Here is a 27759-nt window from a genome sequence, read left to right as displayed (position 1 = left end):
AAGAACATCATACTTTATAATTTCAAACTATACTTCAAGACTATAAGAAGAAGACAAAATGCAATGTGCAGAAAAATTAGCAATAAAAAGACAACGGAACAGAAACCACTACTCTCACACACTTAGAACATGATGTAAAAAGAGAACTTAAAAAACAGTTTAACACAGAATTTCTCAAAATTTTGCAGATTATCTGTGTGTTTTCAAAAACAACAAAGAAGCAGTCAGATTTTGCAGTCTCTCATATGCCACGAAGAGGACTCTCTTGGCTGTCACTGTAAACTTGAAGGAAGGTCACCAAAGGGAAAGTAAAATCTTTAGTGATTTTACAAAGATCAGACAGAAGATGCTTCTTTGTGAGAGCAAAATAAAAAAAAATTCAGGCTTCCTAGAAACTATTTCCTTTGGAACACAGATTTCAAATCATTTTAAGGACTTTTCTTTTTTCTGCTTTGGACCTCTCATCTGTGTTGTCTGTTGTATTCACTTTCACTCTCACCTACCTGGGAGTTCAGCTCCCATCTCATGTCTCTTCACATTCCAAGGTTCTTTTCCTTGCTCCAGACAGGTGATCAGGTCTGGCTTAGAGGCAGCAATACCTGTTTTATTAAAAATAGCATGAATCATGCTCATATTCTCCAATTATCAATTTGGTAATGGGTTCAGTAAAAATGATGTAATAGAATATTCTAGTAAATTAATTCCAAAATACTAATTTACAACAAAAAATTTAAAATATTTAGGAAATATTTTAATTTTGTACGTTCTTAATTTTACTACGTGGTACTACTAAATCAAAAATTGGTAGTGGCAATTACATTTTAAGATGTGGGCAACAGTTATGTTATGCCACTAAATTTCTAAAATTAACACTAATCTAGAGTGAAAGGACACAGATCAGCTCAGGAGTGTGGAAAGTTCAGGTCAAAATGAAACATCTTGAAATTCCTTTCTACATACACAAAGCTTGAAGTTTAAAAACAAACAAACAAACAAACAAACAAACAAAAAACACAGAGATCTGAAAGCATAAATTACCAAAAACCATTCTACAAAAAAAGAGAAATAAAACTTATAGGGTATAGTAGGGAATTGTGTACTGAAGTTATCCTCACCCAGGAAGACCAGGTTTCTGTAGTTCTCTAACATCACATTCCTATATAAATTCTGCTGTGCAGTGTCCAGGCATTGCCACTCCTCCAGAGAGAATTCTATGGCCACATCCCTAAATGTCAACACTCCCTGAAAAACACACAAACACACACACACATATTTACCAAGTGGCCAGGAACAGAATTTTTAATTTGACTCAAGGCAAAACAAGAGTAAAGAGAACTGGTTCTTACTTATAGGAGTGACAGAAAATATTTAATAAATAACTTTCAACACAAATATTCTCTAATGTATTCTCTAACTCTGAGAAAAGAGAGTGGTATAAGATCCACAACATCAATGTATAGATGATACTTTTCTGGATGATGAAATATAAAATTGAGGGCATTAACACTAACATGTACATTTTTGAATGCTATATTTACATCATACAGAATACGTTGTGTAAATTTTTCAGATGGAAAAGACATATTCAGTTAGAAAACACTGCTCAAATATTAATGTGTATGATAAACTGGAGATATTGTTAATGCAGATTATTTTTTCAGAAAATCTGGGCTGGGCGTGGTGGCTCACGCCTGTAATCCCAGCACTTTGGGAGGCTGAGGTGGATGGATCATGAGGTCAGGAGATCGAGACTATCCTGGCTAACACAGTGAAACCCCGTCTCTACTAAAAATACAAAAAATTAGCCGGGCGTGGCGGTGGGTGCCTGTAGTCCCAGCTACTCAGGAGGCTGAGGCAGGAGAATGGCGTGAACCCCAGAGGTGGAGCTTGCAGTGAGCTGAAATTGCGCCGCTGCACTCCAGCCTGGATGACAGAGCAAGACTCTGTCTCAAAAAAAAAGAAAATCTGGAATAAAATCTGAGTTTCTGAATCTCTAACAAGCTCACCAGTAATGCCCATGTTTTTGGTCCAAGGAAACTATTTTGTCAAACATCCAGTAAGTGGAAGAGCCTGTGTGTTTTTCAGTTTTTCTGGCCTATAAACAAAGATGAGAGCTTTCATTTTCCAAAGACAGATAAATGGAAAGAAAACCTAAGAAAGGTCAGCTACCAGATTAAATGTGATTGTTCATGCACATCTGCTGAAGATGTATAATAATTAAGAGAAAAATAATTAACTCTATAGAAAAAAATATGTCACAGAGCTCATTAACCAAGTGAGTTACTAACATCAACTGCATGAAGACAAATTTTTATGGTGTGCTGATGCACAGAGAAGGACACGGCATCACTGCTATGGTATCTCCCAGCCAAAAGTAAATTATAGCCTGAATTTAATCATAAAGAAACATTGGTTTTATGCAAAGTTCCAGATACCAGTATCTCCCATGTTCTGTACATTTTAATGGTGATTTTCAGTAGTCTTTTTTTCACACCCTGAAGAGTAAGTATCTCCTAATAATTTTTTTTTTCAAAACTGTCTGGGTAATAAATGCCATCCTGTTTAAATAAGCATTTTCTTAATCCTGTTCTGCATACAGCTAATGGAGAACAGAGATGGAACCTCAACATTACATGCTCTCCATCTTTACTAAGGACCCCAGCTTCTCCCCAATAGGAATACTGAGTATCCACACCTTTCCATGTTCCACAGCCACAAAAGAAACATTCTTAATATTGAAGTTCATAAATTCACCGTGAGAATTCGTTATGACATATAAGAAGGCAGGATCTTGATAATGTAGAGAAGACTCTGGTATATAGGAAAGAAATGTTTTTCAGACCCCCTTGACTATAATAAGAACTAAAAAGTAGTTAAAACAAACTCATTAGGAAGAAAAAGCACAAGTAGAAAATTAAAGCTCTGCAAGTATTGAACACGTGGCATTCCAGGAGGCAGAGTGGACACAGCTCTTCATCTGAGACATGTTTAGCTTAAAAAACAAAAAACAAAAACAAAACAAAAAACATTTTTTAGGGGTGGGGCAAAGACGGCCAATTAGAAGCAGCGGCGATCAGAGGCTCCCACCGAAAAGAACCATAATGGCCTGTGCATCCTGCACTGGCACCTGAGGTATCCAGGTTCTCTCATCAGAACTGACTAGGCAGCTGGCATGGCCCATGGAGAGGAAGAAAGAAGAGTGTGGTACAGCCACCCACCTGACAGCCGCACAGGGCAGAAGAGTCCCCACCCCCCAGCCAAGGGAGGCAGTGAATGAGTGTGCTACTTAGCTGACAAAACCATGTTTTTTCCACGGAACTGTGCAACCCACAGACTGAAAGATTTCACTCAGGAACCCATGCCACCGGGGCCTAGGGTCCCAACCCCAGAGCTGTGCAGATTCTCAACAACCTCTCAGCTAAAATCAGTTTAAGCCTGCTGAGTTCCCAGGGGAGGGGTGACCAGCACCACAGCTGTGGCTGCCTGTTGTCTAAGCCATTTGAGTTCCTTGGGGAGGGGCAGCAACCAGTACTGGGACTGACAGCTGTCTAACACACTAGGCTCCCTGGGCAGGGGAAGGGCGGCAGCCATCTCTATAGCTCCTGGCGGTGCTTTTCCCCTGCTGGAGACAGGGATGCTGGATGGCGTGGTTCCAAGAGGTGTCCCCCACAGCCCAACACACCAGCTGTGCCAGACTGCAGCTACAGCACCTCTTTAGGCCTGACTCTGACCCATCCCTCCTCACTCTGTGGGGCCACCCTGCAGGAACTCCAACAGCTTCAGCCAGGGGCTCAGGGACAGAACTCTGATCTCTCTGGGTCTGAGTCCCTAAGGGGAGAGGTGACCGCAGTCTCTGTGGACGAGCAGACTTAGCTTTTCCTCCTGCTAGTTCTAAGTAATCCAAGCAGCCCAGAGGAGTGGGTTTAACCCCAGTGAAGCATACCCCTCCACCAAGGGACAATAAAAGTGCTTCATTAAATGGGTCCTGTTCCTCGTGCCACCCAACTGGGTGAGATACTCCAACAGGGGTTGTCAGACACCCTATACAGCTGTGTTCCTACTGGCATCAGATTGGTGTTCCTTAAGGTCAGACATTCCAGAGGAAGGAAGAGGCACCCATCTTTGATGTTCTCCAACTTCCTTGATATCTCCAGGTTCAGGAGTGAACCAGATAAATAGGGCCTGAGGTGAACCCCCAGCAAACCACAGCAACCATACAGAAGAGGGACCTGACCACTGAAAGAAAAACAAACAGAAATGAGTAACAGCAACAAAAAAGTCCCCACAAGAACCCCATCCAAGAGTCAGCAGCCTCAAAGATAGAAGCTAGACAAACTCATGAAGATGAGAAAGAATCAATGAAAAAAACACTGAGAACCCAAAAGGCAAGGGTACCTCTTCTTCTCCAAATGATTGCAATGCCTCTCCAGCAAGGGTGCAGAACTGGACGGAGAATGAGAGACACAAATTGACAGAAGTAGACTTCAGAAGATGGGCAATAACAAACTCCACTGAGCGCTAAAGGAGCACGTTCTAACCGAATGCAAAAAACCTAAGAACTTTGGAAAAAAGTTAGAGAGAGGAGCTGCTAACTAGAATAACCATTTTAGAGAGGAACAGAAATGACCCGACAGAGCTAAGAAACACAGCATGAGAACTTGATGAAGCATACACAAGTATCAATAGCCAAACTGACAAAGTAGAATAAAAAAATATCAGAGTTTGAAGACCACCTTGCTGAAATAAGGCATGCAGACAAAATTAGAGAAAAAAGACTGAAAAGGAATGAACAAAGCCTCCGAGAAATATGGGACTACATAAAAAGGCCAAACCTACAATTGACTGGAATACCTGAAGGAAAGGGGGAGAATGGAAACAAGCTGGAAAACACGCTTCAGGATATCATCCAGGAGAATTTCCCCAATTTAGCAAGACAAGCTAACATTCAAATTCAGGAAATACCAAGAACACCACTAAGATATTACACAAGAAGATCAACCCCAAGAAACATAATCATCAGATTCTCCAAGGTTGAAATGACAAAAAAATGTTAAGGGTAGCCAGAGAGAAAGGCCAGGTCACCTACAAAATAAGTCCATCAGACTAACATTGGACCTCTCAGCAGAAACCCTACAAGCCAGAAGACAATGGAGGCCAATATTCAACATTCTTAAAGGAAAGAATTTTTAACCCAGAATTTCTTACCAAGCCAAACTAAGCTGCATGAGTAGAAAAAGAAATAAAATCCTTTCCAGACAAGCAAATGCTGAGGGATTTTGTCTCCACCAGGTCTGGCTTGCAAGAGCTCCTGAAGAAAGCACTAAATATGGAAAGGAAAAACTGGTACCAGCCACCACAAAAACACACCATGAAGACCAATGACACTATGAAGAAACAGCATCAAGTAGTGTGCAAAATAACCAGACGCCATCATGATCACAGGATCAACTTCATACAGAACAATACTATTCTTAAATGTAAATGAGCTAAATGCCCCAATTAAAAGACACAGACTGGCAAATTGGATAAAGAGTCAAGACCCATCAGTGTGCTATATTCAGGAGACCCATCTCATGTGCAAAGACACACACAGGGATGAAGCAAAATTTACCAAGCAAATGGCAAACAGAAATAAGCAGGGGGTGGAATCCTAGCTCTGACGAAACAGACTTTAAACCAACAAAGATTAAAAAAAGACAAAGAAGGGCATTACTTAATGGTAAAGGAATCAATTCAACAAGAAGAGTTAACTATCCTAAATATATAAGCACCCAATGCAGGAGCACTCAGACTCATAAAACAAGTTCTGAGAGACCTACAAAGAGACTTAGATGCCCACACAATCATGGTGGGAGACTTAACACCTCACTGTCAATATTAGACAGAACAATAAGACAGAAAATTAACTAGGATATTCAGGACTTGAACTCAGCTCTGGATCAAGTGGACCTAATAGGCATCTACAGAACTCACCACCCCAAATCAACAGAATATACATTTTTCTCAGTGACACATAGCACTTTTCTAAACTCAACCACATAACTGGAAGTAAAACACTCCTCAGCCAATGCAACAGGACTGAAATGGTAACAAACAGTCTCTCAGATCACAGCACAGTCAAATTAGAACTCACGATTAGGAAACTTACTCAAAAGTGCACATTTACATAAAAAATGAACAACCTGCTCCTGAATGACTCCTGGGTAAATAATAAGGCAGAAATCAAGAAGTTCTTTGAAACCAATGAGAAGAAAGACACAACATACTAGAATCTCTGGGACAGAGTTAAAAGGGAAATTTATAGCACTAAATGCCCACATCAGAAAGCTAGAAAAATCTCAAATTGACACCCTAACATCACAATTAAAAGAGCTAAGTCATGGTGCAGTGACTCACGCCTGTAATCTCAGCATTTTAGGAGGCTGAGGCAGGCAGATCACCTGAAATCAGGAGATCAAGACCAGCCTGGCCAATATGTCAAAACCCCATCTCTATTAAAAAATAGAAAAATTAGCCAGGTGTGGTGGTGGGTGCCTATAATCCCAGCTACTCAAGAGGTTGAGGCAGGGAGAATTGCTTGAACCCAGGAGGCGGAGGTTGCAGTGAGCCAAGATCATGCCACTGCACTCCAGCCTGGATGACACAGCGAGTCTCCATCTCAAAAAAAAAAAAAAAAAAAATTAAAGAGCTAGAAAGCAGGAGCAAAGAAATCCAATTCCAAAAGCTAGCAGAGGACAAGAAATAGCTAAGATGAGAGCAGAACTGAAGGAGATAGACATGAAAAACCCTCAAAACAAAAACAAAAACAAAACAAAACAAACAAACAAAAAAACCAACTCAATGAATCCAGGAGATATTTTTGAAAAAATTAACAAAATAGGGCCAGGCACGGTGGCTCACCCCTATAATCCCAGTACTTTGGGAGGCCGAGATGGGGGGGATCACCTGAGGTCAGGAGTTGGAGAGCAACCTGGCCAACATGATGAAACCCTGTCTCTACCAAAAATACAAAAATTAGCTGGGCATTGTGGTGCACGCCTGTAATCCCAGCTACTCGGGAGGCTGAGGCAGCAGAATCACTTGAACCTGGGAAGTGGAGGTTGCAGTGAGCCAAGATTGTGCAACTGCACTCCAGCCTGGACCACAGAGCAATCAACTCTGTCTCAAAAAAAAAAAAAAAAAAAAAAAAAAAATTAACAAAATAGACTGCTGGCTAGACTAGTATACTATAAACACTTCTATGGAAATAAGCTACAAAATCTAGCTGAAATGGATAAATTTCTAGACACTTATACCCTCCCAAGACTAAACCAAGAAGAAGTCAAATTCCTGAATAGACCAATAACAAGTTCTGAAACGGAGGCAGTAATGAATAACCTACCAACCAAAAATAGCCCAGGACCAGACAGATTCACAGCCAAATTCTACCAGAGGTACAAAGAGCAGCTGGTACCATTCCTTCTGAAACTATTTCAAGCTACTGAAAAAGAGGGATTCCTTCCTAACTCATTTTATGACATCAACATCATCCTAATACTAAAACCTGGAAGAGACACAACAACAACAAAACTTCAGGCCAATATTCCTGATGAACATCGATGCGAAGATCCTCAATAAAATACTCGTAAACCAAGGCCGGGCATGGTGGCTCACACTCGTAATCAGAGCACTTTGGGAGGCCGAGGTGGCAGATTACCTGAGTTCAGGAATTCGAGACCAGCCTGGCCAACATGGTGAAACCCCACCTCTAATTAAAAAAAAAAAAAAGAAAAAATTAGCAGGGTGTAGTGGCGGGCACCTGTAATCTAGGCTACATGGGAGGCTGGGGCAGGAGAATCACTTGAACCCAGGAGGCAGAGTTTGCAGTGAGCTGGGACTGCACCTTTACACTCCGGCCTAGGCAACAAGAATGAAACTGTCAAAAAAAAAAAAAAAACAAAACTGGCAAACGGAATCCAGCAGCCCTTTAAAAAACATCCACCAGGCCAGGTGCAGTGGCTCACGCCTGAAATCCCACCACTTTGGGAGGCCGAGGCGGGCAGATCACCTGAGGACAGGAGTTCAAGACATGCCTGCCCAACACGGAGAAACTCCGTGTCTACTAAAAGTACAAAAAATTAGCCGGGTGTGGTGGTGCAAACCTGTAATCCCAGCTACTTGAGAGGCTGAGGCAGGAGAATCACTTGAACCCGGGAGGCGGAGGTTGCGGTGCACCGAGATCGCACCATTGCACTGGGCAACAAGAGCAAAACTCCGTCTCAAAAAAACAAAAACAAAAACTTACGCACCATGATCAAGTCGGCTTCATTCCTGGGATGCAGGGCTGGTTCAACATATGCAAATCAATAAACATAATTCATGACATAAACAGAACTAAAGACAAAAACCACATGATTATCTCAATAGATGCAGAAAAGGCCTTTGATAAAATTCAACTTTCTTTCATGTTAAGAACTCTCAATAAACCAGGTGTTGAGGGAACATATCTCAAAATAGTAAGAGCTGTTTATGACAAACACACAGCCTATATCATACTGAATGGGAAAAAGCTGGAAGCATTCTCTTTGAAAACCAGTACAAGACAAGGATGTCCTTTCTCACCATTCCTGTTGAACATAGTATTAAAAGCTACAGCCAAGGCAATCAGGCGAGGGAAAGAAACAGTATTCAAATAGAATAAGGGGAAGTGAAATTCTCTCTGTTTTCAGATGACATTATTCTATATTTAGAAAATTCCATCATCTCAGCCCAAAAAATCCTTAAGCTGATAAGTAACTTCAGCAAAGTCTCAGGATACAAAATCAATGTACAAAAATCACAGGCATTCCTATAAGCCAACAATAGACAAAAAGACAGCCAAATCATAAATAAACTTCACAATTGCCATAAAAAGAATAAAATATGTAAAAATACAGTTAACAAAAAATGTGAAGGACCTCTTCAAGAAGAACTACAAACCACTGCTCAAGGAAGTAAGAGAGCACACAACCAAATGGAAAAACATCCCATCCTTATGGATAGAAGGAATCAACATCATGAAAATGACCATACTGCCCAAAGTAATTTATGGACTCAATGTTATTCCCATCAAACTACCATTGACATTCTTCACAGAATTAGGAAAAAACTGACTTTAAATTTCATATGGAACCAAAAAAGAGCCCATATAGCCGAGACAATCTCAAGCAAAAAGAACAAAGATGGCAGCATCACACTACTTGACTTCAAGATATACTACAAGACTACAGTAAGCAAAACAACATGGTACTGCTCCAAAAACAGGCATATAGACCAATGGAACAGAAAAGAGCCCTCAGAAGTAACACCACACATCTACAACCATCTGATATTCAACAAACCTGACAAAAACAAGCAATGGGGAAAGGATTTTCTATTCAATAAATGGTCCTGAGAAAACTGGCTAGCCATATGGAGAAAACTGAAACTGGACCTCTTCCTTACACTTTATATAAAAATGTACTCAAGATGGATTAAAGACTTAAATGTAAAACTCAAAACCATAAAAACCCTAGAAGAAAACCTAGGCAATACCATTCAGGACATAGGCATGGGCAAACACTTCATGACGAAAACGCCAAAAGCAACTGCAACAAAAGCCAAAATTGAAGAATAAGATCTAATTAGACTAAAGAGCTTCTGTAGAGAAAAAGAAACTATTAGCAGAGTGAACAGGCAAACTACAGAATGGGAGAAAAAATTTGCAATCTACCCATCTGACAAAGATCTAGTATTCAGAATTTAAAAGAAACTTTAAAAAATTTACAAGAAAAAAAAAATTTCATCAAAAAGTGAGCAAAGGCTGGGCATGGTGGCTCATGCCTATAATCCCAGCACTTTGGGAGGCCAAGGTGGGTGGACTGTTTGAAATCTGGAGTTCAAGACCAGCCTGGCCAATATGGTGAAACCCTGCCTCTACTAAAAATACAAAAATTAGCTGGGCATCATGGTGGGCGTCTGTAGTCTCAGGTACTCGGGAGGCTGAGGCAGGAGAATCACTTGAACCCAGGAGGTGGAGGTTGCAGTGAGGAGAGATAGTGCCACTGCACTCCAGCCTGGGAGACAGAGTGAGACTCCATCTCAAAAAAAAAAAAAAAAAGGTGGGCAAAAGATGAACAAACAGTTCTCAGAAGGCATTTATGCAGCCAACACACATGAAAAGAAGTTCAACATCACTGATCGTTAGAGATATACAAATAAAAACCACAACGAGAGACCATCTCACACCAGTCAGAATGGTGATTATTGAAAAGTCAGAAACAATAGATGCTGGTGAGGCTGTGAAGAAATAGGAACGCTTTTACGCTGTTGGTGAGAATGTATATTAGTTCAACCATCGTGGAAGACAGTGTGGTGATTCCTCAAGGATCTAGAACCAGAAATACCATTTGACCCAGCAATCCCATTACTGGGTATATACTCAAAGAAATACAAATCATTCTACTATAAAGACACATGCACACGTATTTTTATTGCAGCACTATTCATAACAGCAAAGACATGGAACCAACCCAAATGCCCATCAATGACAGATTGGATAAATAAAATGTGGTACATACACACCATGGAATACTATACAGCCATACAAAGAAATAAGATCATGTCCTTTGTAGGAACATGGATTAAGCTGGAAGTCATCATCCTCAGCAAACTAACACAGGGCTAGAAAACCAAAAACTTTATGTTCTCACTCATAAGTGGTAGTTGAACAATGAGAACACATGGATACAGGGAGGGGAATAACACACACCAGGGCCTGTTGTGGAGTGGAGGGCACGTAGAAGATGGGTCAATACGTGCAGCAAACCACCGTGGCACACATAAACCTATACAATAAACCTGCACATTCCGCACATGTATCCTGGAACTTAAAGTAAAATAAAAATAAAATAAGTATTCAATATTTCATCATTTATAATGCCATTTTTTCCTTTTTCTCCTTTTCTAGAATTCTTTCTCAGATAAGATTCTCTGGACAAACTACACCGCATCTTGAGACTCTGCCTTAAAAGGTGTCAGCACCACCTGTTTACCTGCTACCACCACACTCACAGGCAGAAGACTCAAAACAGAAAAAACTCCACCCATTTCTGTACTTTATAACAGAAGAGATTCAGCAACAATGAGCTGCTGTACAGATATAAAAATATAAGTTTCTCCTTTCCTGTCTTCAGGTGCCCTCTCCTGCCAGCAATTTCTGCTACAGTAATAAAAATATGAGCCACACTGCCCTGTCCCTATGAAACCCAAACAAAAGAGGCTCTAGGACTACCCTTTAGTGCATAGGTGAAACTTAACTCTTATAAATGTATCTTGAACCCCCTATACTTGATTCTGGCCACAACTTAGAGTTACATGAGGCAGTTAATTAAAATAACAAGAATGCTTCCACCCAGAACATTAAACAGAACCTGTGGGAAGGGCACCAGTAAAGAGAGTTCTGCAAATTGGCCATGTGAGTGTAATCAGCAGCCTGGGCTTATAACCAATTAACTAAGCATTGCCTCTCAAGCTTTAATGAGCTTATAAATCACTTGGTAATGTTGGTCTCACTCTATGTAATGTGATTTTGCAGGTATGGAAAGGTCCATGAATGGGTGTTTTACACAAGTCCCCTGTCAATGCTGATGATGCTCCCCCTTGGCTCATGATTAGCATTAGTTAGAGAAGCAGGCACAGCACCGAGTCCCTTAAACTTGGCACTCTCGTCACAACACAAATACATCTGGCACAAATGAAGACAACTAATCTCCATCTTAAAGTATTGTAATCTTTGTTGGCTTTTTAAAGTTTACAGAGAAAACAGCAGCAATATCTGACTGAGTCTGCATTTTTATTTTATTTTATTTTTGGGGGGACGGAGTCTCACTCTGTTGCCCAGGCTGGAGTGCAGTGGCGAGATTTGCCCTTACTGCAACTGCTGCCTCCCAGGTTCAAGCGATTCTTCTGCCTCAGCCTCTTAAGTAGCTGGAACTACAGGCATGCGCCACCATGCTTGGCGTGTGTGTGTGTGTGTGTGTGTGTGTGTGTGTGTGTGTGTGTGTGTGTGTTTTAGTAGAGACAGGATTTCACTATGTTGGTCAGGCTGGTCTCGAACTCCTGACCTCAAATGATCTGCCCGCCTTGGCTTCCCAAAGCACTGGGATTACAGGCGTGAGCCACCGCACCCGGACCTTGTTTTTGTATTGTAAGTACTTCAGCCTGCAAATAAGTGCCTTGGATAATCAAATTTCTGTCAAAGGAACTTACTCTGTATCTTTTAGTATTTATCATTCTACAGCTAAATGTAATTCTACCTTTGTGTCCAACTTTCATGTGCTCTTAAAATGAGCTTTACTCTGAACAAATCTGTGTGTACTTTTAATGACATAAAATTTAAAAAATAAACTTTTGCCAAAGCAAAAACAAAGTAATGAATCTCAGGTTACAAACAAAGACAATCCTGAGTCAAAAAGAATGACAAGGCCGGGTGCAGTCGCTCACGCCTGTAATCCCAGCACTTTAGGAGGCCAAGGCAGGTGGATCACGAGGTCAGGAGATCGAGACCATCCTGGCTAACATGGTGAAACCCCGTCTCTACTAAAAGTACAAAAAATTAGCCAGGCGTGGTTGTGGGTGCCTATAGTCCCAGCTACTCAGGAAGCTGAGGCAGGAGAATGGCGTAAACCCGGGAGGCAGAGCTTGCAGTGAGCCAAGATCATGCCACTGCACTCCAACCTGGGCGACAGTGCGAGACTTCATCTCAAAAAAAAAAAAAAAAAAAAATGACGAAAGGTTTATTTAGCTGTTAATATAATTTACGTATATTTCAGAAAAGCAGAGAAAAATATCTACATATAATCTAAATGCTTTAATAAAACAGAGATGAATAATATATCCTCCCTTATTTTCATGTATATGAATAAAGCCTCTTATTACTAATTTACATTTTCTCCTAAAACAACCAGGTCACTGGACATGTTCTTGAACTCTTGGACATCTGAATTGTGAACCTGAAAGAATGTTTACGGTAAAAAAGCAGAAGAGAGAAAGGTGTTATAATAAATTGATGGGTGCACATAAACAAATCAAGTTGTTAGAGACCTATGAAGAGAATGAGATACTGACACAATAATAGTGGGAGACTACAACACCCACGGGCACTAATAGACACATTATTGAGGCAGAAAATTAACAAAGATATTAAGACCTAAACTCAACACGTGACTAAACAGTCCTAATAGACTTCTACAGAACTCTCCATCTAAAAACAACATAGTATGGTCTTCTCATCATTACATGGCACATACTCTAGAACCACACACAGAGGCCACAGCTTGATAAAAATGTAATTCAATGCAAAGAAAATCACTCGAATCATACAATTACAAGGAAATTAAACAACCTGAACTTGAACTACTTTTGGGTAAATAATGAAATTAAGGCAGGAACCAAGAAGTTCTTTGAAAATAATGAGAACAAATACAACATAGCAGAATTTTTGCAACATAGGTAAGGCAGCATTAGGAGAAAAAAATTATAGCATTAAATGCTTACACTGAAAAGTTAGAAAGACTTCAGTTTAACAGCCTGACATCATAAATAAAACACCGAGAGAAGCAAGAGCAAATCAACCTCTAAGCTAGCAGAAAAAATAACCAAAATAATTTCTGAATGGAAGGAGATTTTGACATGAAAAACTATACAAAAGATCAACAATTACAGGAGTAAAATCTTAAAAAAATAAAAAATAAAATAACCAGTAAGATTAATGAAGAAAAAGGAAAAGATCCAAATAAACACAATTAAAAATGACAAAAGGGACATTACCACTGACCCCACAAAAATATATTGAAGTCTACTATGAATACCTCTATGCACACAAACTTGAAAATCTAGAAGAAATGGAAAATTTATTATTATTATTATTTTTTGAGATGGAGTCTTGCTCTGTCACCCAGGCTAGAGTGCACAGGCACGATCTTGGCTCACTGCAAGCTCCGCCTCCCGAGTTTGTGCCGTTCTCCTGCCTCAGCCTCCAGAGTAGTTGGGACTACAGGTGCCCGCCACCACGCCCAGCTAATTTTTGTATTTGTAGTAGAGACGAGGTTTCACCGTGTTGGCCAGGATGGTCTTGATCTCCTGACCTCATGATCCGCCCACCTTGGCCTCCCAAAGTGCTGGGATTACAGGCGTGAGTCACCGCACCCGGCCGGAAAAATTATTGAATAAATATATCCTCTCAAGACTGAACAAAAAAGAAATCAAAGCCCTTAATAGATCAATAACAAGCTTGAGAATTTAATTAGTAATAAATAGCCTACCAACCAAAATAGCCTAGGACCAGATAGATTCACAGCTGCATTCTAGTAGATGTACAAAGGACAGCTGGTACCACTTCTACTAAAACTATTCCAAAAAACTAAAAATGGCACCATTCTGATACCAAAACTTGACAGAGATAAAACAAAAGAAGAAAACTTCAGACCAATATTCTTGATGAACATTGATGCAAAAATTCTCAACAAAATACTGGCAAACCAAATTGAGCAGGACATCAAAAACCTAACCAACTACGATCAAGTAGGGTTTATTTTGGGGATGCAAGGCTAATTCAACATACATGAGGTGGGGCATGGTGGCTCAGGCCTGTAATCCCAGCACTTTGGGAAGCGAAAGCAGGCAGATCACCCAGGGTCAGGAGTTTGAGACCAGCCAGGCCAACATGGCAAAACCCTGTCTCTACTAAAAACACAAAATTAGCCGGGCATGGTAGCAAGCACCTGTAATTCAGCTGCTTGAGAGGCTAAGGCAGGAGAATCGCTTGAACCCGGGAGGCAGAGGTTGCAGTGAGCTGAGATCGTGCCACTGTACTCCAGCCTGGGCAACAGAGTGAGACTCCATCTCAAAGGAAAAAAAAAATCACGTGTGAATTAATAAATGTGATTCATCACATAATAAGAACTAAAGACAGGGCCAGGAGTGGTGGCTCACGCCTGTAATCCCAGCACTCTGGGAGGCTGAGGCGGGTGGATCACCTGAGGTCAGGAGTTCAAGAGCAGCCTGGTCAACATGGTGAAATTCCATCTCTACTAAAAATACAAAAATTAGCTGGGCTTATCGGCAGGTGCCTGTAACCCCAGTTACTTGGGAGGCTGAGGCAGAAGAAATGCTTAAACTTGGGAGGTAGAGTTTGCAGTGAGTCGAGATGGTGCCACTGCACTCCAGCCTGGGTGACAGAGCAAGACTCCGTCTCAAAAAAAAAAAAAAAAAAACCCAAAACTAAAGACAGAAAGCACAAAATTATGTCAATAGATGCAGAAAAGGCTTTCAATAAAACTTAACATTTTTATGTTAAAAAGCCTCAACAAACTAGGGATGGAAGGTGCATACTTCAAAATAATGAGTTATCTATCACAAACCCACAGCCAACATACTGAACACACATAAATTGGAGTCATTTTTCTTTGAAAACAGGCACAAGACAAGGATGCCTCCTCTCAACACTCCTATTCAACATAAAATTGGAAGTCCTGGCCAGAGCAATTAGGCAAGATAAAAAAATAAAAGACATATGAACAGGAAGAAAGGAAGTCAAACTTATTTCTGTTTACAGATGACATAATGCTGTATCTGAAAAACCCTGTAATCTCAGCAGAAAAGCTTTTCTTTTCTTTTTTTTTTTTTTTTTTTTTGAGACCGAGTTTCACTCTTGTTGTCCAGGCTGTTGTGCAGTGGGCGTGATCTCGGCTCACTGCAACCTCCGCCTCCCGGGTTCAAGCGATTCTCCTGCCTCAGCCTTCCTGAGTAGCTGGGTTTAAAGGTATGCACCACCACACTTGGCTAATTTTGGTTTTTTAGTAGAGACGGGGTTTCTCCATGTTGGTCAGGCTGGTCTCAAACTCCCAACCTCAGATGATCTGCCCACCTAAGCCTCCCAAAGTGCTGGGATTACAGGCATGAGCCACTGCGCCAGGCCTAGAATAGCTTTTCAAACTGACAAAAAACCCTTCAGTAAAATTTCAGAATACAAAATAAATGTACAAAAATTAGTGGCATCTCTATAAATCAAAAACATGCACGGCAAAAGCCAAATCAAAAACAGAACCCCTTCACAATCACTACGAAGAGAATAAAATATCTAGGAATACAGCTAACCCGGGAGGTGAAAGATCTTTATGACAACACTGTGAAAATACTGCTTAAAGAAGCCAGAGATGACACAAACAAATGGAAAACCATTTTGTGCTCATGGATAAAAAAGATCAATATTGGCCGGACGCAGTGACTCATGCCTGTAGTCCCAGCACTTTGGGAGGCCGAGGTGGGTGGATCATGAGATCAGGAGTTCAAGACCAGCCCGGCCAACACGGTGAAACCCCATCTCTACTAAAAATACAAAAATTAGCCAGGCGTGGTGGCGGGCATCTGTAATCCCAGCTACTCAGGAGGCTTTAGCAGAGAACTGCTTGAACCTGGGAGGCAGAGGTTGCAGTGAGCCAAAATCGCACCACTGCACTCTAGCCTTGGTGACAGAGCAAGACTCTCTCTAAAAAAAAAAAAAACAAAAAGGAGAAAAGATCAATATTATTTAAATGGTCATACTGCCAAAGAAATTACAGATTTAATGCTATTTTTATCAAACTATCAAAAATATTTCTTAACAGAACTAAAAAACAGAACAAAAAATTTTTTAAATTATGGAACCAAAAAAGGGCCCAAATAGCCAAGGCAATTATAAGCAAAAAGAACAAAGCTGAAGTCATTACATTACCTGAATTCAAACCATACTACAGGGCTACAGTAAACAAAGCAAAATGGTACTGGTACCAAAACAAACTCATAGACCAATACAACAGAATACAGAGCCCATAATAATACCACACACCTACAACCATCTGGTCTTTGGCAAAGCTAACAAGAGGAATCTGGAAATAATTTCCTATTTAATAAATGGTACTGGAATAACTAGCTAATACTATGTAGAAGATTGAAACTGAACCCTTTCATTATACCATATACAAAAATCAACTCAAGATAAATTAAAGATTTAAATGTAAAACTTCAAATTATTAAAAAAAAAAAAATCCATGAGATAACTTAGGAACTACCGTTCTAGACATAGAAGCCGGCAAAAATTTTTAAATAAAGATACCAAAAGCAATTGCAACAAAAGCAGTAATTGACAAATGGAAGCTAACTGAGCTAAAAAGCTTCTTTTTTTTTTTTTTTTTTGAGACGGAGTCCGCTCTGTCGCCCAGGCTGGAGTGCAGTGGCGCGATCTCGGCTCACTGCAAGCTCCGCCTCCCGGGTTCACGCCATTCTCCTGCCTCAGCCTCCCGAGTAGCTGGGACTACAGGCGCCCACAACCGCGCCCGGCTAATTTTTTGTATTTTTAGTAGAGACGGGGTTTCACCGTGGTCTCGATCTCCTGACCTTGTGATCCGCCCGCCTCGGCCTCCCAAAGTGCTGGGATTACAGGCGTGAGCCACCGCGCCCGGCCTGCTAAAAAGCTTCTTCACAGCAAAGGAAACCATCGACACAGTAAACAAAAAACACACAGAATAAAAGAAAATATTTGCAAACCATGCTTTTGACAAAGGTCCAATATCCATTATTTATAAGAAACTTAAGTTTATAAGAAAAAAAAAAGACCTCACTAAAAAGTAGACAAAAAACATGAAAAGGGTGTTTTTTTAAAGAAGACATACATGTGGCTAACAAGCATATAAAAAATGCTCATCACTAATCATTAGGGAAATTCAAAGAAAAACCACAGTGAAATATCATCTCACCCAGTGAGAATGGCTAGTATTAGAAAGTCAAAAGATAACAGATGCTGGCAAGGTTACAGAGAAACGGGAATGCTTATACACTACCCGTGGGAGTGTAAATTAATTCAACCACTATAAAAAGTAGTGTGACGATTTCTCACAGAACTAAAAACAGAATTACCTTTTGACCTAGGAACCTCATAATCAGGCATATACCCAGTAAAATATAAATTATTCTATTATAAAGACATATGCATGTTCATTGCAGTCCATGTCATTCACAACAGCAAAGAAATGGAATCAACCTAAATGCTTATCAATTGTATACTGGATAAAGAAAATATGGTATGGCTGGGCATGGTGGCTCACACCTGTAATCTTAGCATCTGGGGAGGGTGAGTCACGTAAATTGCCTGAGCTCAAAAGTTTGAGGCTACCTAGGGCAACATGGCAAGACGCTGTCTCTACAAAAAATACCAAAAAAATTAGCCAGGGCTGGTGGCGTGTGCCTGTAGTCCCAGCTACTTGGGGGGCTAAAGTAGAATAGGATTGCTTGAGCCTGGGAGGTTGAGGGTGCAGTAAACTGAGATCATGCCACTGCACTCCAGTCTGGACAACAGAGTGAGACCCTTTCTTCAAAAATAAAATAAAATAAAAGGTTTAGGCCGGGTGCAGTGGCTCACACCTGAAATCCCAGAACTTTGGGAGGCCGAGACGGGTAGATCACAAGATCAGGAGTTCGAGACCAGCCTGACCAACATGGTGAAACCCCGTCTCTACTAAAAAAAAATTAAATTAAATTAAAAATTTAAAAAAACAGACACAAAAAAATTACCCAGGCGTGGTGGCAAGAGCCTGTAATCCCAGCTACTCAGGAGGCTGAGGCAGGAGAATCGCTTGAACCCAGGAGGCAGAGGTTGCAATGAGCCAAGATCGTGCCATTGCATTCCAGCCTGGACAACAAGAGAAAAATTCCATCTCAAATAAATAAATAAATAGGCCAGCCGCAGTGGCTCACACCTGTAATCCCAGCATTTTGGGAGGCCGAGGAGGACAGATCACCTGAGGTCAGGAGTTCGAGACCAGCCTGACCAACATGGAGAAACCCTGTCTCTTCTAAAAATACAAAATTAGCCAGGCATGGTGGCGCATGCCTGTAATCCCAGCTACTCAGGAGGCTGAGGCAGAAGGATCGCTTGAACCTGACAGGCACAGGTTGCAGTGAGCCGAGATTGTGCCATTGCACTCCAGCCTGGGCAACAAGAGCAAAACTCCATCTCAAAAAAAAAAAAATAATAAAATAAAAAGTAAATAAATAAATAAATAAAATATGGTAGATAAATATCATGGAATACTGTGTGGCCAGCTGTTAAAACACACACATACAGAAGATCATGACCTTTGAAGCAAGAAGAATGAAGCTGGAGGCCATTATTTTTTAGAAAACTAATGTAGCAGCAAAAAACCAAATGCATGTTATTTCTAAGTAATAACTGAGGCCGGGCACAGTGGCTCACACCTGTAATCCCAACACTTTGGGCTGAGGTGGGCAGATTACCTGAGGTCGGGAGTTCAAGACCAGCCTGACCAACATGAAGAAACTCCATCTCTACTAAAAACACAAAATTAGCCAGAAGTGGTGGTGCATGCCTGTAATCCCAGCTACTTGGGAGGCTGAGGCAGAAGACTCACTTGAACCTGGGAGGAGGAGGTTGCAGTGAGCCGAGATCGCGCCATTGCACTCCAGCCTGGGCAACAAGAGCAAAACTCCATCTCAAAACAAACAAACAAAAAAATTTAAGTAAGAGCTGAATAATAACACAAAAAAACAAAGAGGGAACAACAGACACTGAGGCCTAGTTAAGCTTGGAGAATGGGAGGATAAAGAGGATCAGAAAAACTACCAGTTTGGTGCTATGCTTAGTACCTCAGTGACAAAATAATCTGCACACCAAACCCCCATGACACAATTTTAGCTGCATAACAAATCTGCATATGTACCCCTGAACCAAAAATAAAAGTTAAAAGAATAAAAATCTATGAGTGGGAAACAGTGCAATGTAGGTGGAAGAACTGGTTTGTGCTACAGATAGCGGCTCAAGTAGAAGTATATTCTGATGGATTTTTGTGTTTATGCAGGCAGATGAGATTATGAACAGGAGGTCCAGAACCCTCAGCTGGTAGGGAAAACAGGTTGCTGTTGCAGATTCAGTGTCTAGGGGTTGGGATATGCCAGGAGACTTGTAGACACTTTTGTAGGTTTTTGTCAAGAAACACTAGAATCAAAAATGCTGTTGTAAAATTTCTCAGGGTGGTGTCTAGTCCTGGGAGACGTCTGGACACATTAATATCTAGTGGGTTTGCTTGTGAGTGAGTAGGAATCCTGTGGTGACAGCTGTAGGAAAAGGGGTTTGCTGTCAGAGTTTCTTTCCTCTAAGTTTGGATCCTCTCTCTCTCTGGGAGACCAGGAATCACAGGACAATGGGCAGTGTTACAGTCTGTGTACAGGACAGCAGAGCTTCCCATTCCCAGACAAACCAGAGTTTTATTCCAGGCCAGGTCTCTGTGATATCTTTTTTCTTGTACCAAATCTGTAGAGTTTGTTGAACACCAAGCCATTCTCCAACACCAACTCGTTGTCTAACATTTGAATTTGAATACTGACACCACTCAGAGTCAGCACAGACCTTGATTCAGGGCTCATTTTCACAACATTGTCCTAATGGCAGATGCCTGTCACAAACCCCATAGGCCCATCTATGCTTCTAAGCTACTGTTGAAAAATTATGGACTCCCATAACCTCCCTCGAGTTTCATAATTTGATAGAGCTACTCACAGAACTCAGCAAAAAGCTGGTAGTTACATTTACCAGCTTATAAAAAATACAATCCCAAAAAGTTAAATGTAAGAAATGTATAGAACAAAGAAAAAAATGGGGAAAGATGAAGCACTTCGATAATCCTGGTAAATAGCTGTGATTAATAAAATTCTCTATCTTTTGTGTTCTCCAGAAACAGTTTATAGAAAGAAACACGCTTTACATTATGGCTTAGTTGGTGCTCTTTTTTCTTACCTATCACATAGCCAGACGCAGACTGCACATTTTCTTCTCGTTCTCATTTTTAAAAAATCAGCTGGCTGGAAGCGGTGGCTCATGCCTGTAATCCCAGCACTTTGGGAGGCTGAGGTGGGTGGATCACCTGAGGTCAAGAGTTCGAGACCAGCCTAGCCAACATAGTGAAATCTCGTCTTTATTAAAAATACAAAAAAAAATTAGGCGGGCATGGTGGTGGGCGCCTGTAATCCTAGCTTCTCAGGAGGCTGAGGCAGGAGAATTGCTTGAACTCAGGAGGCGGAGGTTGCAGTGAGTGGAGATCACACCACTGCACCGCAGCCTGGGTGACAGAGCGAGACTCCATCTCAAAAAAAAAAAAAAAAAAAAATCAGCTGAAATTTTCTGCAGTGGTCAAAATAATTTTTTAATCAAACTTTTTAATCAAACTTCACTTAAAGTTTATCTCCTCCCCCAGAGCCTCCTTAACATTCAGCTACACTCAATCTGTGTCAAAATACAGCCCCATTTTATGTCCTTCCTAAGGACATGATGACTTCAGAGTAAAACATTAATCTAGAATCTAATTTTTTTTTTTTTTTTGAGACGGAGTCTCCCTGTGTCGCCCAGGCTGGGGTGCTGTGGCGCAGTCTCAGCTCACTGCAAGCTCCGCCTCCCGGGTTCACGCCATTCTCCTGCCTCAGCCTCCGAGTAGCTGGGACTACAGGCGCCCGCCACCACGCCTGGCTAGTTTTTTGTATTTTTAGTAGAGACGGGGTTTCACCATGTTAGCTAGGATGGTCTCGATCTCCTGACCTCATGATCCACCCGCCTCGGCCTCCCAAAGTGCTGGGATTACAGGCTTGAGCCACCGCGCCCGGCCTTAGAATCTAATTTTTTCACCCTCCATTTGCCATTTCCCTCCTACCTTCATTCTAATCTTGTTTGTTCCTTTCTATAAAAGGAAGCCCTTGTCTGCCTGAACTTGCAATTTTTAAAGATATTATAGTAGGTATTTTCTTCTGTTACAATACTCCTTTGGAAGTTTTTATATTAATCTTACTTTGGTTTATTTTAAATAGTCTAGAAACTGCTTCAAAACAATAACAACTTCATCTTCACAAAAATCCTGCCAGTTCTTTTCCTTCTGAACCTTAACTGCATCTGCCTGTGGGTCCCCAGCTTTCCAGGGCTCTGTAGCTTCTCTCACTATAAAGGTTTCTTCCATGGCTGAGGTGAGCAGGCTGGGACATCTGCAAGAGAGGCTCTTCAGAAAAAAACTAATTGGGCCATTAATAACCTTCTTTTGCAGGCTCATTATTAGCCTTAGCTTGAAGTCACTAGGCTCATGTTTTGATTTCCATTGTCAGTTACCAACTTGGTTTTCGAAACTACATGTGTGAAAAATTCAGCAGCATTACTCAAACATCATGTTCATATAAGGGGATGAAATTATAAGGTGCTTACATTTTATACCTCAATGAGAAAAGCAAAAGTATCAATTCCTTTCAGATAATGCATGTCTTACTGTATTATTTCCATTAAAAATCATGTAGTAAACAATTAGTCATATGGGAACATTTCTAGGAGCTACCAAGTTTTATCTCATAAAATTTAGCATGAAACTCAGAAGTCAAGATAACAAGATACAGAACAGAGATATTCACTGTCACAAATTTACCCTGCAATAAAAGGAAGTGATACTTTATGAATCTACCTAACTCACCAATTATCTACCACATTTTCTTGTGGAAATGTATTTTTTTTTTTTTTTGAGACAGAGTTTCGCTCTTTCACCCAGGCAGGAATGAAGTGGCACAATCTTGGCTCACTGCAACCTCCGCCCCCTTGGTTCAAGTGATTCTCCTGCCTCAGCCTCCCCAGTAGCTGGTATTATAGATGTCCACTACCACGCCCGGCTAGTTTTTGTATTTTTAGTAGAGATGGGGTTTCACCACGTTAGCCAGGCTGGTCTTGAACTCCCGACCTCAGGTGACCCACCAGCCTCAGCCTCCCAAAGTGCTAGGATTACAGGCATGAGCTACCGCGCCTGGCCAGAAATGTATTCATTTTCTACAGCCAAAATGCAGGAGAGATTTTCCCTATTGTTTTTCTTGGTAGCATTTTAAAAGCGAAGTCTTGGAATTCTGCTTGAAATCACTCAGTCATAAAAAATCCATCTGAAAAAATTCCTAAACTCACTTTGGGAAGGAAAAAGGTAAACAATTTTTAACAAGTAGAATACATAATTAATTTTTTTCTGAAATGCACAACTTTTAGGCCCTTTGTAAATATTATAAGTATTTTCTTACCTTTTAAACTCTACTAATAAATGCAATTTACAGTTAAAAAACTAAAGTCAATAAAAGTGAACAAATCTTTTCCAGGTGACAAACCCAGGGAGTAGCAGTGCTGATTAGAAAACAGATGTGTAGGCTGGACGCAGTGGCTCAGACTGTAATTCCAGCACTTTGGGAGGCCGAGGCGGGTGGATCACAAGGTCAGGAGTTCAAGACCAGCCTGGCCAACATGGTGAAACCCCTTCTCTACTAAAAATACAAAAAAAAAAAAAAAAAAAAACCTGGGTGTGGTGGTGCACACCTGTAGTCCCAGCTACTCGGGAGGCTGAGGCAAGAGAATCGCTTGAACATGGGAGAGGTTGCAGTGAGCCCAGATTACACCATTGCACTCCAGCCTGAGTGACAGACTCCATCAAAAAACAAAACAAAACAAAAGAGAAAAGGAGATTTGTATGACTCAAGTGTGAATTCAGATCATCCAATCACTTGAGAGATTCTCCCACTCCATCCTGCTCACTTAAGTGCTCAGTGACCACTCTCTGAGGAGATACTGCACTATGCTCAAGTGAGTGCTCCAAGTGTATTTTACTTTGCAAGTTTTTGTACCATCTCACTGAAGTCAGGTTTTTTCTTTCTTTTGGGATACTATTTTGTCTTTCACAAATCTTAGAGCATTTAGGAGGCAGAAATTATTTCTGTTTTCCCCTCAATACCAGCATGTGATTGGTGGACCAGCAATCTGTCTCCAAGAAATGGAAGCTGGGTTGGGTGAAGACAATTTTAATGTCTCAGGGGGTTAGCTTGTCAAAGGAAGAGTACGCCAAGAGATTCATCTTTTCCCCAGGGTATTCTCTTGCTCCCTTGAGAGGCTACACTCCCTACCTCAGGATGTCCTATGAAAGAAAATGACATAGGAGCTGATATTTACTAGATACTGTAGCAGACACAGCCATAGAGGTTATCTTGGTTTATTCACAGACAGTACCACCAGGACCAAGAAAAAACGACAGGGTTGCTGAGGACGAATCACCCCATAACGTTTGCAAAATAAAAATATCTTGACACTAAAACATTCTCATAAAATCTTTGTGCCCAGGGAAGACAAAAGCAAAAGAGGCACAGAGATTTTTACAATTCACTATCAGGGGATATTCTTTGCTTTCTTCTCATGGGAAATATTTACAAACAGAAAACATATCTTTTTCAATATGCCATCTAATGCTTTGTCAAAAAATGATTAATTAAAATGCAGTATCAAAAATGTACACTAAAGGACAAATAATAAATAATGTAAATTAGGGAGAGGAAATTGGCATTTGAGATTTTCAGAAGGAACTGAAAATTGAGTATTTTACTGCAAGCCAGAGTTAAGCTGGAGAAAGGGGGTGTGAGGGGTTGACTTGAGATCCTGCTTGGGACCCATGTGAAACATGCAAGTGAAAATCAGTCCCATGTGGTGGCAAATAGACTGAGGTGGCTCCAGTCCCTGGATTCCTAATTTTAAAAAATCTAACTCAAATACATTTTTTTTTTTTTAAAGAAATTACTACATTGGGGGAAACAAAATTCAGGCTTAATCAATGATAAACTGCCAAGTAAGCTCTAATTACACAACCAGGAAATCTGCAGGCTCAAGGCGAAAATTAAGAAACTATGTAAATGTACCTAACCAATTATTGAATTTGGGTATTTTCATCATGCATCTTTCCTTCGAGATCTTTTCATGGACCACAAACTACAACCCATAGCTGGGTGCTCTACAATTTTTCAACCACTCCTTGCTTAAATTTTTAAGTATTTTCGCCATAACTCCCATACATTTTTAATAGGCGAAAAGAGGAACTAGGAACCCCATAAACCAAACCAAAGCTCTTTCCATTCATGAACTCGCACCCCGAGTCAGGAATGTCCCCTGACCACCCTCCCGTGGTCCCTGCACAATCTGGGAGAGACGCGGCACTACGGATGCAGAGCTGCCGAGAAAGGGCTCCAGGCCAGGGCACAGTCACTGCGCAGGGAAGACAGGACGCCCGGGCGCCCGGCTGCCAGCGCAGCCGCCAATCTGATGGCTGAAGGGGACTGAGGCCGGGCTGGGCAAGGAGAATTCGGGGCGCAGATTGTGAAGCCGACTGCGGGGAGGCCTGAGTCCCGCCACAGCCTCTTGCCACCGGTTCCAACCAGCCCCTTCCCCTCTCTCGGGATGTCGGACCCGGAACTCTCACCATTTCTAGGCTTCTGGGGGTCCTGGCGTCTTAGCTGTGGTTCTCCAATACCTGTAAGTCACAGGGCCACAGAGGCTGGGTATCTAGGAGAACAGGACGCAGAACAGCAAAGACTAGACCAGGCACTCGGACTGCAGCCAGAGACAAAGACCCCGCCACATCCCGGACACCGCCATTTCCGCTCCATCTGCGTGCCTGATTGGACGGTTCCCAGGCCAGCGTCGCTGAATGGATAACGTTTAAGACCGCGCCCTCAGGCCCTGAGTGACAGAAGATGTAACCAAACGTTGGGCTGAATGAGGAAAGAGTGACAGCCGAAGGTGCAGCCTTTTCAGGTAGGGCTTCCTCCCTGAACTGAGCCAAGCCCGCCGCAGAGGGTGTTAGTTGTGTTTTGTTTTTTTTTTTTTTTTTTTTGAGATGGAGTCTTGCTCTGTCGCCGAGGCTGGAGTGCAGTGGCGCGATCTCAGCTCACTGCAAACTCCACCTCCCGGATTCACGCCATTCTCCTGCCTCAGCCTCCCGAGTAGCTGGGATTACAGGCGCCCACCACCATGCCCAGCTAATTTTTGTATTTTCGGTAGAGACGGGGTTTCACCATGTTAGCCAGGATGGTCTCGATCTCCTGACCTTGTGATCTGCCTGCCTCGGCTTCCCAAAGTGCTGGGATTACAGGCGTGAGCCACCACGCCCGGCCCAGTGTTTGAGATTTTTATACACAGTGTATGTCACTTCTATCAAGTGTGACTTCTGAGGCCTGATTTGCAGAAGCATTTTAAGATTTCATCAGTTTTGTCAAGAATTTCTCATCCTTTGACATTCAAAATGTCATTTTAAAAATAATTTTTTAAAAATAAATGTAATCATTCTGAAACAATAATCAACTTGTAGAAAGGTTGCAGGTACAGTACAAAGAACTTTTTTATTGACCCATTTGAGGGTCAATTGCCAACCTGTTGTCCCGTCACCCCTAAAGCTTTGGTGTACATTTCTTACAAACAGGACATTCTCCTGCATAGCCACAATGCAACCACTAAATCAGGGAATTGATGTTGTGTTCCTGCCATGCAATCCTCAGGTCCCATATATGTTTCACCAGTAGTCTCAATATTGTCCCTTCTAGCAAAAGAACCCAGCTGAGAATCATGCATTGCATTTAGTTGCCTGTGTCTGCTGTCTTCTTCAGTCTGGAAGAGTTCCTTGGTGCTTCTGTGACTTACACCCATGTCACGTTTGGAGGTAACAGGCCAGTTGTTTTGTGGTGTGTGTCTTGATCTGCATTTGTCCGTTTCCTTTCCATTAGATTCAGATATGCATCGTTGGCAGGAATAACAGAAGTGATGCCATTTTCTGCTCATTGTATTCTATTACATAGGGCAGATTTTGATTTATTCTATTTCTAATGATATTCACTTTGATCACTTGCTTAAGGTGGCGACTGCCAAGCTTCTTCACTTTTGAGTTAGTCTTTTTCTTTTTTTTGAGATGGAGTCTCACTCTGTCACCCAGGCTGGAGTGCAGTGGTGCAATCTTGGCTCACTGCAACCTCTGCCTCTCAGGCTCAAGCGATTCTTGTGTCTCAACCTCCCAAATAGCTAGGACAACAGGCGTGCACCACCATGCCCAGCTAATTTTCTTATATTTTTAATAGAGACGTGGTTTTGCTATGTTGGCCAGGCTGGTCTCAAACTGCTGGTCTCAAGTTATCTGCCTGCCTCAGCCTCCCAAAGTCCTGGGATTACAGGCGTGAGTCACTGTGCCTGGCCTGGACTACAACTTTTAAAATATAAAATGCATAACATAAATACTGCACAACAAAATAGAATAGAAATGATGTAGTTTGATACAAAGGACAGTCAAACTGTATCACAGCAAAATAAAAAATAAGTATCTATTATTAGAGGCATATAACTTGAAGTATTTGAGAGACGCTCTCTAAGAATCTAAAATTGTTTTTAGTTTTAGTTTCTATAAGAATGTTTCATAAGTATTTTTAATTTTCAAAAAGTTTTTAAATGTATGCTTTGTCAGATTCAGTTTTCTAAAAAATTTAATAGAATAGAGTAAAATAATAAATGTAAAATATCAACTTTTTTGGTAAGAGATCAGTTAAATTTTCAGACCAAAAAAGTCAAAAAATTTTATGCCTATGAATTTGATCAGAATCATCTTTTTTACAACTGGAAGAGATGACACAGAGATGCAGCTTTCATGTTGGGTGGGAGTGAAAATGATTACCAGGGAATAGATAATTGTCGTTTCACTTATCTATGTTGATTTTCATTACCATTTTGTCTTGAATTATGCTGATGATAAAGTAATGGTTCTCTGATTCCCCTCGCAGGATGTGCGACAGGGGTGTGGCTCGCCTGTTTGGTCACCCCAGAGCTCAAACCCCTGAGAGAAGGGAGAGGAT

At 41.2% G+C, this 27759-nt stretch overlaps 1 protein-coding gene across 1 annotated transcript in view; it reads right to left on the bottom strand.

Moving 5' to 3' along the window:
- The window catches only part of LOC105464256 (zinc finger protein 98), a 35647-nt gene extending 10125 nt beyond the window's left edge, over positions 1-25522 (bottom strand). The window contains exons 1-3 of the mRNA XM_011711981.2: positions 25347-25522; positions 1116-1242; positions 504-599 (exon numbers count right to left, since the gene is read on the bottom strand). Coding sequence (XP_011710283.2) covers positions 504-599; positions 1116-1242; positions 25347-25349 — 226 coding nt within the window. The 5' untranslated portion in view covers positions 25350-25522. The remainder of the gene's footprint in view (positions 1-503; positions 600-1115; positions 1243-25346) is intronic.
- Positions 25523-27759: the final 2237 nt, after the last annotated feature.

Source organism: Macaca nemestrina, chromosome 20, assembly GCF_043159975.1.
Source record: "Macaca nemestrina isolate mMacNem1 chromosome 20, mMacNem.hap1, whole genome shotgun sequence".
In the NCBI taxonomy this organism is placed as follows: Eukaryota; Metazoa; Chordata; class Mammalia; order Primates; family Cercopithecidae; genus Macaca; species Macaca nemestrina.
Note: the sequence above shows the minus strand (reverse complement) of the source record. Positions and strands in the feature narration are given on the sequence as shown.